At 34.7% G+C, this 16,273-nt stretch overlaps 1 protein-coding gene across 1 annotated transcript in view; it reads right to left on the minus strand.

Annotated features, from left to right (window-relative positions):
• Positions 1 to 14,441: 14,441 nt before the first annotated feature.
• The window catches only part of TRPC4 (transient receptor potential cation channel subfamily C member 4), a 195,341-nt gene continuing 193,509 nt past the window's right edge, over positions 14,442 to 16,273 (minus strand). Inside the window, exon 11 of the mRNA XM_032880114.1 lies at positions 14,442 to 15,833. Coding sequence (XP_032736005.1) covers positions 15,111 to 15,833 — 723 coding nt within the window. The 3' untranslated portion in view covers positions 14,442 to 15,110. The remainder of the gene's footprint in view (positions 15,834 to 16,273) is intronic.

A 16,273-nucleotide genomic window follows, 5' to 3' on the forward strand; every position in this document is an offset into this window, starting at 1 on the left:
GTTAGCCACATTAATACATTAGATCAGGTTACAATGAAGCCTTTTTGGCCTGCAGCTTATTCTGCTTTCTAAGGTGATCCACTTAGGTTTTCTTTGATCCAAGTGAGATGAGAGGAATCTACATATCACTTAATCCTAAATTCTCTGGGATTCCTTAGGGTTATTCTCATGTAATAAAAAGAAAATCACGTACGCCTAATTCCTTATCCTTGACAAAATGCTTTTCATTTCTTTTTCCGTTTTATTTTATCTTGATAACTGAGCTCCTTGGTTCAGAGTGGTAAATTTTCTTATTTTACAGATAAGCCAATAAAGACATTGGGAATAAGCTGGAAACTGAACTTCTTGCTACCAAGTCCAATAGATAAAGCAGAGGATTCTGGTCAACAAATTTGGATTGGGCTGGCTTTGGTTATTTTCACTCATTAAACATGATTATAACCAAATTCCTACCCAGTTTATGTAGATATACACACACACAAAAGGATATGTATACATGTCAGAATATCTATGTCCACGATTGGCCTATTTTATTTCCTCAAAATGTTTTTCTCCTTTAAATTGCCTTTGATAGGGAGAGAAAGAATGTATGAAGGTCAGTGGGTGAGGCATTGTTATTGTCAAGAGCATCAATCCTAATCCTTCTACTAAGAGCTGTGGATGTATTTTCACTTGTTGCCATATTCCTTATTTTTTTTTTCCTTATCTGTAGTGAAATCTTAATCTTCAGATATCATGGACCTAATTTTTTGATATAGCCACCCATTTTTTTCTTTTCCTCTTGCATTTCCAATTAACCAATTAGTCTGGTTATGACTACAGTAACTAGGTATATTATTCTTTCTGTCTTATATAGTAAGATTAATGGAATAGCTTTATTCTATACACTGGCAAAATTTGGGGACATACCTTCCATATTAGTCAAAAACACCTTACTAATTATAGTAAAATTACATTATGAAAAACAATAAGCATTTTTTTTACTTTTTTTAAAAATTTATTTTCAGCATAACAGTATTCATTGTTTTTGTACCACACCCAGTGCTCCATGCAGTCCGTGCCCTCTCTAATACCCACCACCTGGTTCCCCCAACCTACCACCCCCCCACCTCTTCAAACCCTTCAGATTGTTTTTCAGAGTCCATAGTCTCTCATTGTTCACCTCCCCTTCCAATTTCCCCCAACTGCCTTCTCCTAACTCCCCATGTCCTCCATGCTATTTGTTATGCTCCACAAATAAGTGAAACCATATAATTGACTCTCTCTGCTTGACTTATTTCACTCAGCATAATCTCTTCCAGTCCCGTCCATGTTGCTACAAAAGCTGGGTATTAATCCTTTCTGATGGAGGCATAATACTCCATAGTGTATATGGACCACATCTTCCTTATCCATTCGTCCGTTGAAGGGCATCTTGGTTGTTTCCACAGTTTGGCAACCGTGGCCATTGCTGCTATAAACAATTCAGTAACGTGGCAGGATACAAAGTCAATGTACAGAAATCAGTGGCTTTCTTATACACTAACAATGAAAATACAGAAAGGGAAATTAGAGAATCGATTCCATTTACTATAGCACCAAGAACCATAAGATACCTGGGAATAAACCTAACCAAAGAGGTAAAGGATCTGTACTCGAGGAACTACAGAACACTCATGAAAGAAATTGAAGAAGACATAAAAAGATGGAAGACCATTCCATGCTCTTGGATCGGAAGAATAAACATTGTTAAAATGTCTATACTGCCTAGAGCAATCTATACTTTTAATGCCATTCCAATCAAAATTCCACTGGTATTCTTCAAAGAGCTGGAGCAAATAATCCAAAAATTTGTATGGAACCAGAAGAGACCCTGAATTGCTAAGGAAATGTTGAAAAACAAAAAACTGGGGGCATCACGTTACCTGATTTCAAGCTTTACTACAAAGCTGTGATCACCAAGACAGCATGGTACTGGCATAAAAACAGACACATAGACCAGTGGAACAGAGGAGAGAGCCCAGATATGGACCCTCAACTCTATGGTCAGTTAATCTTCGACAAAACAGGAAAAAATATACAGTGGAAAAAAGACAGTCTCTTCAATAAACGGTGCTGGGAAAACTGGGTAGCTATATGTAGAAGAATGAAACTCGACCATTCTCTTACACCGTACACAAAGATAAACTCAAAATGGATAAAAGACCTCAACGTGAGACAGGAATCCATCAGAATCCTAGAGGAGAACATAGGCAGTAATCTCTTCGATATCAGCCACAGCAACTTCTTTCAAGATATGTCTCCAAAGGCAAAGGAAACAAAAGCCAAAATAAACTTTTGGGACTTCATCAAAATCAAAAGCTTCTGCACAGCAAAGGAAACAGTCAAGAAAACAAAGAGGCAACCCACGGAATGGGAGAAGATATTTGCGAATGACAGTACAGACAAAAGATTGATATCCAGGATCTATAAAGAACTCCTCAAACTCAACACACACAAAACAGATAATCATATCAAAAAATTGGCAGAAGATATGAACAGACACTTCTCCAATGAAGACATACAAATGGCTATCAGACACATGACAAAATGTTCATCATCACTAGCCATCAGGAAGATTCAAATTAAAACCACATTGAGATACCAACTTACACCAGTTAGAATGGCCAAAATTAGCAAGACAGGAAACAACATGTGTTGGAGGGGATGTGGAGAAAGGGGAACCCTCTTACACCGTTGGTGGGAATGCAAGTTGGTGCAGCCTCTTTGGAGAACAGTGTGGAGATTCCTCAAGAAATTAAAAATAGAACTTCCCTATGACCCTGCAATTGCACTACTGGGTATTTACCCCAAAGATACAGATGTAGTGAAAAGAAGGGCCATCTGTACCCCAATGTTTATAACAATAAGTATTTTAATATATTTCCCTACTCCTCACTTCTTATTGATCAATAATGTAATTAGATATTCATAAATGAGGTCTCCTATAATGGTTAGTGTTTATTAACATCAGCAAATACATAAAACTCAGTTCAATTTGAAAGTTCCTTCTTAAAAAGGAACCATGGAAAGTTTGTGTTCACATTACGGTATGGTGAGATGGATGATAATGGTAAGTTCAGGCATAAGTACAAACATGTTATTAATACATGTAGCCACACTGCAACTTAAATTGACAAAAGTGATAGAGACACTACACAGGGTAATTAAAATGAGACCATTAAGTAGAAATCTGCACAAAAGTGGAGAATTTTATGCTTAGATACATAATTATTCTTGGCTTTTATATGTACTGCGTTCAAAACAGTTTGGGTTAAGTGGCTTTATTAATAGAAGAGATCGGATCCTCAGAAATTATATCATTACTTAGTAAAAGTTTCTAAAGTAATGGGACAGAAATTTTACTTTATCAATTTTAATTGATGTAATTATAGCATTGATGAATATCTTTTTATGTATTTGTGTATCAATGTCCAACTTTTGAGGATCTTAAAAGGTAATTACAATTTCATTTACAATAACATCAAAAAGAATAAAACACTTAGGAATAAATTTAACAAATGAAGTGCAAAACCTTCACTATGTACGCTACAAAACACTGTTGAAAGAAATTAAAGATTTAAATAAATGGGAAGGCAACTCATATTCATGAATCAGAAAAAACCACATCCTTAAAATGGCAGTGCTCTCTGAACTGACTGATAGATTCAATGAAATTGCTGTCAGACTCTTAGCTAATTCTTTTTAGAAGTTGAAAAGCTGACTCTAAAATTCATAAGCATTTATAAGAAATGTGGAATGGCCAAACAATGCTGAAAAAAAAGACTCACACTCTCTGATTCCAAAACTACTACGAAGCAATGATAATCAAGACAGTGTTGTAATAGTAGAAAAATAAACATATATTTCAATGAAAAGGAACTAAAGGTCAAGAAATAAGTCCACACATACATCTCTGATCAACTGATATTTGACAAGGGTGTTGAGACCTTTCAATAGGGAAAGAATTGTCTTTTCATGAAACCATGTAGAGGCAACTGGATCACCCCTTGCAAAAGAATGAAGTTGAACCCTTACCCCATTGCATATTCAAAAATTAAATAAAAATGGATCAAAGACCTAAATATGAAAGCTAAAAATATAAAACTTTCACAAGAAAACATTTAGCTAAATGTTGATGAAATTGACAAAGCATTCTTAGATCTGACAATAAAAACATGATTTACAAAAGAAAAATAGATTAATGTGGACTTCATAAAAATTAAAAACTTCTGTGCCTCACCATGAAGAATCCAGAGAGCAAGACAACATTGCAGCTCATATATATGATAAAAGATTTGCATCGATGATATATAAAGAACTCTTAAAATAAATAATAAAATACAAATAATCCAATGAAGAAGGGCAAAGGATCAGAATAGATATGTCTCCAAGGAAGTCACACAAATGGCCAATGTACATGAAAAGATGCTCAACACCATTGGTTATCAGGGAAATGCAAAACAAAACCATAGGAGATACCATTTTACACCCAGTAGGATGGCTAGAATAAAAAAGAGAAAAATTGTTGGTGAGGATGTGGAGAAATTGGGATTCTCCTACACTTCTCATAGGGATGTGCAATTTGTCAGCTGCTGTGGAAAACAGTCTGGCAGTTCCTGAAATGATCATATACAGAGTTTCCATATAACCAGTCATTCTACTCTTAGGTATTTGCCAAGAGAAATGAAAACATATGTCCACACAAAACCTTGAATCTAAAAATTTATAGCAGCATTATTCATATTAGCCAAAAGGTGAAAACAAACCAAATGTCCATGGTTAAACAAACTATGGTATATATATACTGTGGATTTTTACTTGGCTCTACTGAAGTGCTGACAGAAGTTACAACATGGATCAAACCTGAAAGCATGCCAACTGAAAGAAGTCACAAAATACCACATATATAATCCAATTCATATGAAAATCCAGACTAGGATATCTATAGGGACGGAAAGGAAATTAGTGGTTGTTTAGGGCTGGAGGGAAGTGAAATGGGAGCATAAGATGGTGATGGTTAAAGGACACAGGTTTCCTTTTTGAGGTGATGAGAACATTTTCAAATTGACTATGGTAATGTTTGCACATATCTGTGAATACACTGAAAACCATTGAATTTTACACTTTAAGTGAGTGAACTACATGACGGATTTATTTCAATGAACTATTCAAAAAGATAATTGTTCTTCAGATGACTTAAGAATTGGCTAGAGAATTCATTATGGTTGAATATAAAACATATTCAGCTTTTTTAAAAGATAAAATATAAAACTAATTATAATTATATTGACTTGTTTTGCTTTAGACAAATTTATTACCCATTTATCATCAGCAGATTGAAGGTTAGGTTATTTACAGCCATTGAGCAACATCTTAAAAATCTTTATTTTCAAAATTGAAAGGGCTCACTTTTCTTTAATTTGTAGAAATTCGATGATTTCCACATCTCTTTCCTTCTCTACTTGAAGAGAACCTTGTTATGACAAACTCCTACATGAAATCCTAAAGACCAACTTCAGAACAACTACTTCTCATCTTCAGGAAATGACATAAGACATCTCTTGTTCTCTGTACCCAAAGTGGGTTAGGTGCCTTTCCTAGATGCTCCCTCAGGGATATCATGCTTATTGCACTGAATTATTATTTTCAGAAAATTTACCTTTTTTTAGTTGTGACTTTTTGTTTTATTATTTTATTCTCAGCCTGTATCATAATGCTTATCACAAAATGTGTGCTCAATCAATGCTTGTGAATGAAGGAATAATTGTTGCAAAAGGCAACATATCAGGTGGCTGGATAAAAATATAAAAACATTAGTTGATCAATGTATCATTAATTAAATATATCATTAATTAAATACATTTATTCTAGGCATGACATTAAAAGTGTGAAAAGTTTAAAAATGTTTGGGGTGCCTAGTTGGTTCAGTGGGTTGTGTCTGCCTTCAGCTCAGGTCATAATCTCAGGGTCCTGGGATAGAGCCCCAAGGCAGGATCCCTGCTCAGCAGGGAGCCTGCTTCTCCCACTCCCTCTGCTCCTCGCCTCCTCTGTGTGTGCATGTACTCTTTCTCTCAAATAAATAAAATGTTTTTAATAAAAAATGTTTCTAAAAGTGTGTCTTTCTGTATTTCCTATTACATTTCTACCTCAAAGAAAACCAAAATACATACCTCACTTAAAAAAAATTAGTTTTTTTTTAATGGTTTGATGAAGGATGAACAAAAAGAAATCCAGTCTACAAACACTGACTGCCAAACACCAACTGTATGGTGAACAAGATCATTTCTAATCTCTTACAAAGCAAAACTAAGTGAAAGCTTCCAGTCTTGACTTTGTGAGCTCCTCTAAAAAGTATAGTTCATCTTTTTATCCCTGTGTTTACCCCAGAGACCGATTTCTAGCTGGGCACAGTGAAGGGTGGGAAGGAATGATAGAAAGTGAAAACAAAATTAAAGATCTAGATCATCTAATGAATTCAGTTACAATTTCCAACTTAGTGTTTTGTAAAGTGGAAACTCTAAACTGTATAGAAGAACTCCAGTTGTTTCCATTGATGCAGCAATTTAGATAATTGCCATATTTCCATCAGAGAATCAAAATATTGTGATGTTGTCATAATAACTTGGCCAAAATTCTAGTCTCTATTTTTATAGGTATTAGTGATACTTTTCCTTTCTAATGCAAACCTTAGAAATGATTTTAATTAGCATGGGAATTTTAGGCCACACACTTATCATTCAGTCATTTGTGTGTGTATGCACTAAATTACTTTGGTTTTGGTTCATATATATTCTCATGTAGTTATAATTTTATTATTCTAATGTTATTATTTACACCAATTAAAGACCCAGATTATTATTTTTATTGTTATTAGTAGTAGTATTTTGTTGTGCACTGTTAAAACCAAAAAGGACCATTTAAACAAATGATTGGTCATTTTAATGATACCTAAATATTAGCTTCAAATTTAGTAATTACTCTTCAGAAATAGGAGGCTGAGATCATGGTTCAGCAATCCTAGGTTTTTTTCAAATAGCAATTGGATTTCAGGAAGAAGTGTGCATTTGAAATTTTTTTTTTCCCATTTCTGGCTTTCAGTCCCAAAATAGCAGCTTTTCTTATACTTTATTGCTTCTCCATCAGATTCAAGAAGATGGAAGAAACATAATGGAATTGAAATATATTTTTTTTTCTTTATTTTTTTTTAAGCTCCAGAAAATCAATCCTGCTGTAATATTTGGATAACTAAGTCAGTGTTTTCTCCTAAGAATGATTTATCTTCTTTCTTATCACCCAGTTTTAGTGGGTATGTTTGTTTGCCTGTCACCAGTCCTCCTCATTCTCTTTCTATATACGTATGAAATCCCATTCCTCAAGGTGAATTTCTTCTGTAAATCTGTATATATACTAATGGACTTGGAAAAAAAGATAGGAAAAATAAATATAGTTAAATATAAAACATAATGGTATAAAACTTTTAGGAAAAAAAAGAGAGTTTTTGTGATCTAGGCCTAGATAATTCTTTGAATTGTTATAAAACATAAAGTTGAAAAATTGGACTTAATCAAAAATTTTAATTTTTTGCTCTACAAAAGGACCCTTATTAAGAGGACAAAAAGATGGGAGAAAACATTTGCAAAACACATATCTGACAAAAGACTAGTGTCTAGAATTTTTTAAAAAATATTCTCAAAACATTAAACACATAATAATCTAATTAACATTTAAAAACACACATGTAATAATCTAATTAGAAAATGTGCAAAAGACATGAACAGAAATTTCACTATCATACAGATGACAAATAAGCACAAAAGGTGTTCAACATCACTTAGCCTTCAGGGAAATGCAAATTAAAACCCCAATGAAGTATCATTACACAATGATCAGAATGAATAAAATAAAAATTGGTGACCACACCAAACACTAGCAGAAGTTCAGAGAAACTGACTCACTCATACATTGCTGGTGAGTATATAAAGTAATACAATCACACTGAGATACAGGTTGGCCGTGTGTGTGTGTGTGTGTGTGTGTGTTTTATAAAACTAAGCATGCAGGGCGCCTGGGTGGCTCAGTGGGTTAAAGCCTCTGCCTTAGGCTCAGGTCATGATTCCAGGGGCTTGGGATCAAGCCCTACATCGGGCTTTCTGCTCAGCGGGGAGCCTGCTTCCTCCTCTCTCTCTGCCTGTCCTCTCTGCCTACTTGTGATCTCTGTTTGTCAAATAAATAAATAAAATCTTAAAAAACAAACAAACAAACAAACTAACTAACTAACTAACTAAGCATGCAACTACCGTACCGTCCAGGAATTACAGTCCTGGTCACAGAAAAAACTGTACATGAATGTTCATTGTAGCTTTATTTGTAGTAGCCAAAGATTGGAAACAACCAAAATATCCTTCAATGGGTGTAGTGTTGAATTAGGTAAATTCATATCATGGAATAGGACTCTGCAATAAGAAACGAACAAACTGTTGATAGATGGAACAACTTGCATGAATCTGCAGAGAATTATAATGAGTGAAAAATGCTAATCCCCAAATGTTACATACTGTATGATTCTACTTGTATAGCAACGTTATAATGATGTAATTATAAAAATGGAGGACAAACTAATGGTTTTCAGGAGTTTGCAATTGGGAAGTGTTAGGAGATGGATGTGGTTTGAGAAGGGGCAATATCAGGGATACTTGTGGCAATAGAAATGCTCTGTATGTGACTATGGTGGTAGATACACAAAGCTATACATGGGATAAACTTGTGTAGAACTAAATATACACAAGACCACCTACACAGGTATAAGGAAAACTGCAGAAAACTGAATGAGATCAGTCAATATTCTGCAATTTCATATTGTAGTCTTGAAACATGTTTGTTTCCATTGGGAGAAAAATGGGTAACTGGCATGTGAAGTATCCTTATATTATTTCTTACAACTGCATATGAATCTATAATGATCTCAAAATTTAAAAAAAAAACTGAATTAAAAAAAACAGAGGAGATAACTATTCACTTAATGTTTTTTGGTGCCTTTATTTCTTCTACATTTCTACATTCCTCTTTGGTACTTCTAAGTTTAGGAAGGTGGTATAACATAGTTCAGTATTTCGGAGATAGATGGACATTTCCATCCAGAAGTTTCAAATATCAGCAGATGAGATGGAAACGAGTGCAATCAATGCTGGATTTGCAGTTCCCCCATAGCAGGTATGTAAAAATATCAGTTTCCAGCTTTCCCCTAGACCACCAGGGCATTTTGCATTCTGAATGTTGAAGTAACACATTAAGTTATTTCCTGGGACTAAATTAAACCTTTAACTATATTGACACCCTGAAAGAAAGTCAATGCAGATAACCTCTTATTCCCAGAGTGGGGAAACCTGGCTTGTTACCTGCAGGCTCAGGAAATGAAAATCTTTAAGAAAAAAGACATTGGGTAAAACAATTAGACGTAAGGGAAACCATAAAAACAGATCAATTACAGTTAATTAAAAGTCTGGATTTAAGAAAATTCTTTAAAGTAATAAAATTTTGGTCCAGTTATGATCTAAGGCTGGATGAACAGGATTTGCTAATGTTGGGAAAGAGAAATTTTAAGTTTTAAATACCTAAAAGAAATCCAGAATGGCTAAGGTCTAGTGTGTATGAAAGGATGATGCTGGCCCATGAAGTGGGGCCACTTTTTGAAGGTCATACTATGGACTCTTTACTTAATCACAAGAAAAATAGCTCTGCAAGGCGAACAGAAGATAAAAATGAGCATATTAGCCCTTTAGAAAGACGTTGTCTCTCAGGTACTCCTCAAAACCTTATGGTTGACCCAATAACGTTTTAGCAACAGGGTATGAATATATTTCAATAGATAAAAACAATCAATGAATTTTTTTGAGTGGGTTCAAATAACTCTGCTATATTAAATAGCCCTAGAAAAGTCTTCCATGATCCCTATTAGATAAAAAACAAACAAGCCACTAAATTATAGGTATAGTATAAATTCCATTCTTGATAAAAACAATAACAACCCATAACCTATACATATATTTATGTATTTATTTATATTATAAATTATATATTAATATATTATTATATGTGTATTTTATAATATATATTAATATATTTGCAAAGGCAAGGAAAAACATGAAAAACAGCAAATTATTAGCAGTGATTCCATTAGGAGACTGGGAATCAAGGAAAGACAGCAAATTTTAATTGAACGAAAACAATATGTTTGAGTAGTTGAATACATAAGTTTCACCTACGAAATTCAAATGGTGGAAATACATGAACTGAGTGAAACAAAGAGAGATGCTCCAGAGCACCACTGTCCAGTAGAAATGTACTGCAAGTTCCAAATGCGAGTCACATGTGTGTTTTAGAAATTTTCTAATAGCTGCATCAAAAAATTAAAAGAACCATGAAACTAATTTAATTCATGTATTTTAACCCAATGCATCCAAAATACTATCATTTCAACATGTAACCACTGTAAGTATTAATGAGATATTTTGCTTTGTTTTCATACTAAGTCCTTAAAATCCAGTGTGTGTTTTACACTTATAGACATTTCAGGTGCTTAGTAGCCATATGTCAATAGTAGCCACTGCATTGGACAGTGCAGCTCTGGAGGAAGCTGATGGTTTTCCTACTGGTAAATTTCACTGGCAGAGACAACTTCACTCTGCCAACTCAGTGACAGCATGACCCTATTAGGCCCTGGTCTCATCGTCTCAATCTCATGTTAGCTTCATATTTTCCAGCTCTATCGTTTTTCATTTGAGAAGGTTTAATTTTATTTCAGACATTTTATTACTACCAGAATGTGTATAGAATTATCACAGAACCTATAGTTGAAGTGAACATGATGAACTTACCATTTCTTAGAAAATGGTAAGATGCCAGCTTTTTGAAAAAATCCATGAATACAATTTTGTAGGGAGGAAAAGGTAGTATCTTCTGAATTGGGCTGTGGAAAGTTTGAATGACTACAGATACTTTCTATTGAAGGAGAAAGCAAAGAAGACAAAATTCCAAAAAAAAAAAAAATTCATTTTAGTTGAGACATTTATGACCTGGTATCTCATCTGAATATCTACATGAAGAGTTTTTAAGCTCCAACTCAACCACTGAGTAGCAGGGTAAATTTGGATAATTGCCATAAATGCTCTGAACCTTAGTTTCTTCATTTATCTCTGGAGAACTTATTTAATATATTCCAAAATATTTTCTAAAGTCATGTGATAACATTATATAAACAAAGTTCATTGTACTATATTGTGAAATAATTAGAATAATATATTTGAAATTGAATTTAAGGAGATTTATAAAAGGAATTTCTAAATGTAAATTACTGGGAGGTCTGAATTTTGGAGACTATAAGACAAAGAAAAAAGGTAATAAAGCTAAACTGAAGAAATAATTTTCCAAATGGTGAGTATATTCATAAATTTAGCTTTTTAAAAATTTAAGTCATTGTAAACATATTGATAGGGTCACACAGATGGTTTTTGCTTAGCTGATTTTTAAGGGTTCTGTCTAAACTCTTCTGCTACAAACACAATTCATGATAACTAAGAATGGACAGATTTCAGGGCTTGATGTCTACTCTTCAACCAAAAGTCATGGGACTGGACAGTCATTCACTCCACTAAATCCCAGAATTGGTAAAGATTACTGAATATTAGAAGAGTGCATTTTTATATCACTGGTTATTCCTTCTATACTGACTGGGAAATTGACTGCTTCTTTGAGAATAATATGAGATTTTTCCTTTCTTTACACCTCAAATGTTATCCGAGATATTTCATTGTTTGGATTTGTGTGTTCAATTGCTAAAGTATGTTGAGTTGCTATCTAGGTCAAGGCAAGAAAATGGGTATGCTTTTGTAATATTTTAATTGCCAGCTGATAAATAAAATATCTAATTTAAGAAAATTTGATATACAAATATCCAACTTATGAAATAGTTACATTCTGAGGATGATTATCACTTTGAAAAATAATTCATCATTTTACAAAATAATTCACTACCTTTTTTTTTTTTTTTTACATAACCAGTTTCCCTACTGAAGTTGATACAGAATTATTTACACAGATATTTTCAGGAATACATCAGTTGCAAATGGTGAAGTACATCCTCATAGCATTTTCTCTTGTAAATGGGTTTTCCAAAATAGGTGATAAATGAAGTGCTGTGAATATAGCCTATTCTATTAAAGTTAAACTGAATTTTTTAGACATTCTTCCACCTAACCCTGGCAATAAATAAGTAAAGATTAGCAACAAATAACAAGGTCAAAATGACGTGAAACACAGGAACAGTATTTATACAAATGAAGGTGCGATGTCAAACCCCTCTTTGGTGTTTAGGAATTTATGTTAATAGAAATATGAATGGAAATGAAAAGAAACCCCAAATTACTCATTTAAAGACCTCAAAAAATATCATCCTTCTATTTTGCAATCTGCTGTTTATGTTTTCCTATTCTTTCCCTACTCTTCATCTTCATTAATGCTACTTAATATCACCTTCTATTCAGAATAATGTTCAATCCTAGGACATATTATACTAACAATATCTGATATTTTGTTTAGACTTATAAATGCATCTGTCGGTGACATCTGAGGGTTGTTAAAAACCATCATTTTCAGAACATGAGAAGGAGGGGGTTACTGGCTCCAAGTAAATCCCTCTGTTATCACCATGTTTCCCTGTAAAATATCAGCACCCTAATCCCTGTTAGAAATAAATTCCTGGGAACATATTTTGTTGTTGTTGCTTTTATTGTCAGTGGTGCTATTTGAAGGAACAGAGGACATTTTAAATTAAATTCTGGAAATTATGTATAATGATGATGTATATGATTTTTACTTTGGAAATAACAGTATTAATAACAGAAGCAGCAAAATAGAATCATTGGAAAACACCTCAAGTATTGAGAATAGGTCTGTGTTCCCTAACTACCGAATGTCTGTCCAACTTAGAACAGTTTGGGTGTTTGCTATTCCCAGGGCTTATTGTGAGTCCTAACATACTTGAGATAAAGGTGTGCTTGAGGCAGTAAGAACAGGCATTAGCCCTATTGCTTCTCCAAACCTACCAGACCCATTTCCCTATCCCGAGGACAAAACCAGATTTAGGAAAGAGTAGTATCTCAGTGCCTTTGGGTTGTAGCTTATTTGAAAACTAAAATCTAGTATTTCCAGTTGAATTCTGATGTCTCATACCAAATATGTATTTTAAATATACTAACTTCTATAATATGATTGAGTCTAAAAAAATCACATGTATCTTTAATTTTTTGCTCTCCTCTTGCTTTTCAAGAGGGAACACAGATTTATGGAATTTACCAAACTCTTTCTCTCTCATAATACGTCCTTTCAGAAGCAGCAACAGTAACCCCTTTAAGTGGACATTTTTGCTTGGTCTGTTTATGTTCTGAGAGGGAGTACCTATTGTAATTAAGGGTATGGCCCTGGAGGACCTATCATAGCTCCATCATCAGCTGTGCACCTTTACCCAATTAGTGCTTGCCTCATTTTCGTCATCTATAAAGTGGGGATAAGAATAGGATCTCCTTCAGAGGATTGTTGTGAGTAGTACATAGGTGTTGATTCTCGCCCTGCGTATAGGACAGTGGATGGCACTGTTACTGATGTTATTCCTTACTTTCATGTATGGTAATCTGAAACTATGCAATTTTGGGTCAATGCTAAATCATGTACAATTTGTCTAGTCCATGGAGGTAGTTTCTGAAGTAAAACGAACTCAGCATTTTTCTAATGATTTGAAATACATGCTAATTGTATGCGGTGAAGGAACTTCTGTTTCCATGGTGGCTTATAAAGACACAAGTTATATAACTTAAAATTTATGAAGTTTCCAGTGCCTTTTTATATCAGGTAAAAACACTTTGTTTTTAGTGGTTTGTGAACGAGTGTAATATAATGTAGATTACCTTGAAAACAATAGAAGAAATAAGTAATTAAGAATGTTGTCCCTCCGGGGAAAGCTTTATATCTGTATCTACTGCTAAAATTAATAATGATTTTGGGTGAGTTTAATTTTAAAGAAATATATACCAGCCACTGGAAGAAAGATGAGGAAACCATGAGGATTTTGTATTTCTTTTGAATTCACAACAATGTCACACTGATTGAAAATACAACTTAACTTTGCTTAGATTCAGAGTTTAGAATGAATTTATTTTCATCTGGATATTATGAGAATGCAATCATTTTGCTTTGTTTAAGGTGCATTAACTATTCTAATTTACTGTTATTCTTTTCTAGCTCTGAGAACTTTTGCCACGTTTTGAAATTCTGTTATTCATAAAGTCTGGTATATATAATGACTAGCAATTGAACCCAAAAAAGGTCATTAAAAAAAAAAAGTTGAAATAAAACTTCTGTCATGACAAAATCTCATTAAAAAATCATCAATTGTCAGTACTTATGAAGACAAACATTTATTTTACTTACTGAAAGTAAAAATTGGGCCATCTAAAACTCCAAAGTACACCTGACTTCCATTTTAAGAGGGAGTTTAATCCTGACTCCATGAGAAGAGGGCTTGCTTACTTTAATTTGTGCTGTAATTATTTACATGGTAAGAAATAATTTGGTAATATTTGTGTATTAAAGCCACACTATAAGGCTGCCTGAAAAGTCCTTGATGAGTAACCATCTCTAAAGACCCTAAAAAATTATGAAAAGCTCGAATATTTCAGCTACATTTTTTTGCATATAAAAATATCTATCATAGGAGTCAACTACCACATGAATAAGTTGTGTTTGCTTTAGTTGAAAAAGAGAGCTAAAAATTTCCTGTGGATTATTGCAACAGTACAAGATACACGGTGCATTTATTAACGTCAACCAAAAAAATGGGTCAAACAAATTGTGAAAGCAAAAGCTGGTTACAAACCCAGGGTTTCTGATAGCCTTTGCCTCAGTTAAACATGTTACGCGTTAGTATGCCACAGTTGATAAATGATATAAAGTGTAAGTTAGCTTTTGCTAATTCTTCCCCTCCCCAGAGCACTATGGAAAATATCTATATGCATGACCAACGCCTCCTCCTTCAAGTGTCACAATCTGGTGGTCACGTAATCCTCGTGGCTGACTGTGTCTGTGAGGTTTCCGTCATAGTCTATGCTAGAGTCTTCTTCCTTCTCATGCTTCTCCTTTGGTATGATTGGGACGGTGTCCTCCACCACCACCTTCTCCGACTTGAAGGAACACACTCTCTTGCCCACCTGTAAGCCCAGGGTGTCCGTATTCCGTTCTCGGTGGTCTACTAATATACACTGTTCACTGAGACCCGGGATGTTCAAGTCACCCCGGGAAGCCAACCCTCGAGATTCCAGTTGAATATTTCTCTCCATTGGTCTTTCGGCCTGTTGACGAGTGACTTCTTCTGAAACAGAGAAGATTTGGTTTGCATTTTGCTCAGCAGCGTTTTGTTTGCATCGTCTGTGAAATAACCCGAAGTTTTTGATATCGGTCACAAAATTCACTTTTCTCTGCTTCTCCCTCGGGGGCTCCTGCATCACCAGAGCCGAGCCGTTGCTTATGTTGTGTCTTTCGGAGGCAATGGCGGCTGATCGCGGGTGGATCAGCGTGGTTAAGTCGAACAGGCTGAAGTTCTTTCGCTTGTCCTTGCTGCTGCCCTCGTTATCGCTCTTCTCATCCGAGTCGGCCGAATTGGAGGACTCCTTCGTGGCCTGAGCCGCCTGTACTGTGGAGAGTTTGCTTCCTCGTAGCAACCCCAGGACTTCAAAGCGGAAACTGGAAATGTCTTGCTTTAGTTCCTAGGTGGGATGTAAAATGACGAAATTAGCTTAGGACCTAAACAAATAGACATTAGGAACCATCATGGGCACGCTTCATACAGGGTTCTGATGTGTTTTCACTCATTTTTAAGAGCGAGGATTCCGCTCTGCTGAGATTGTCTCCCTGGTACTGGAGTCATTTTGGTTCCTGCTAATTTCCCTGTTGGAGTTCTGTGGTACGGTGGAGACTCCCTGAGCTCATGCAAAAAAGAAACAAGGGTATGTTGGATTTCTGGGGAACTGCAGCTTCAAATGCTTCCTCTCCAAAAGCTTCATCTGCTTTCAAGGCACCTCTTGTTCTCTCAGGGATGCATTTTTAAAAAGATTTCTAATATCAGCACATTTTGTTGTCCCAAAGGCTATCTAAAACAAAGTAATTACAGTGGCATCTGCCCTTCTACGAGTTGACAGTTACCTTC

Source organism: Lontra canadensis, unplaced genomic scaffold (genome assembly GCF_010015895.1).
Source record: "Lontra canadensis isolate GAN:19392208 unplaced genomic scaffold, GSC_riverotter_1.0 scaffold67, whole genome shotgun sequence".
NCBI lineage: Eukaryota > Metazoa > Chordata > Mammalia > Carnivora > Mustelidae > Lontra > Lontra canadensis.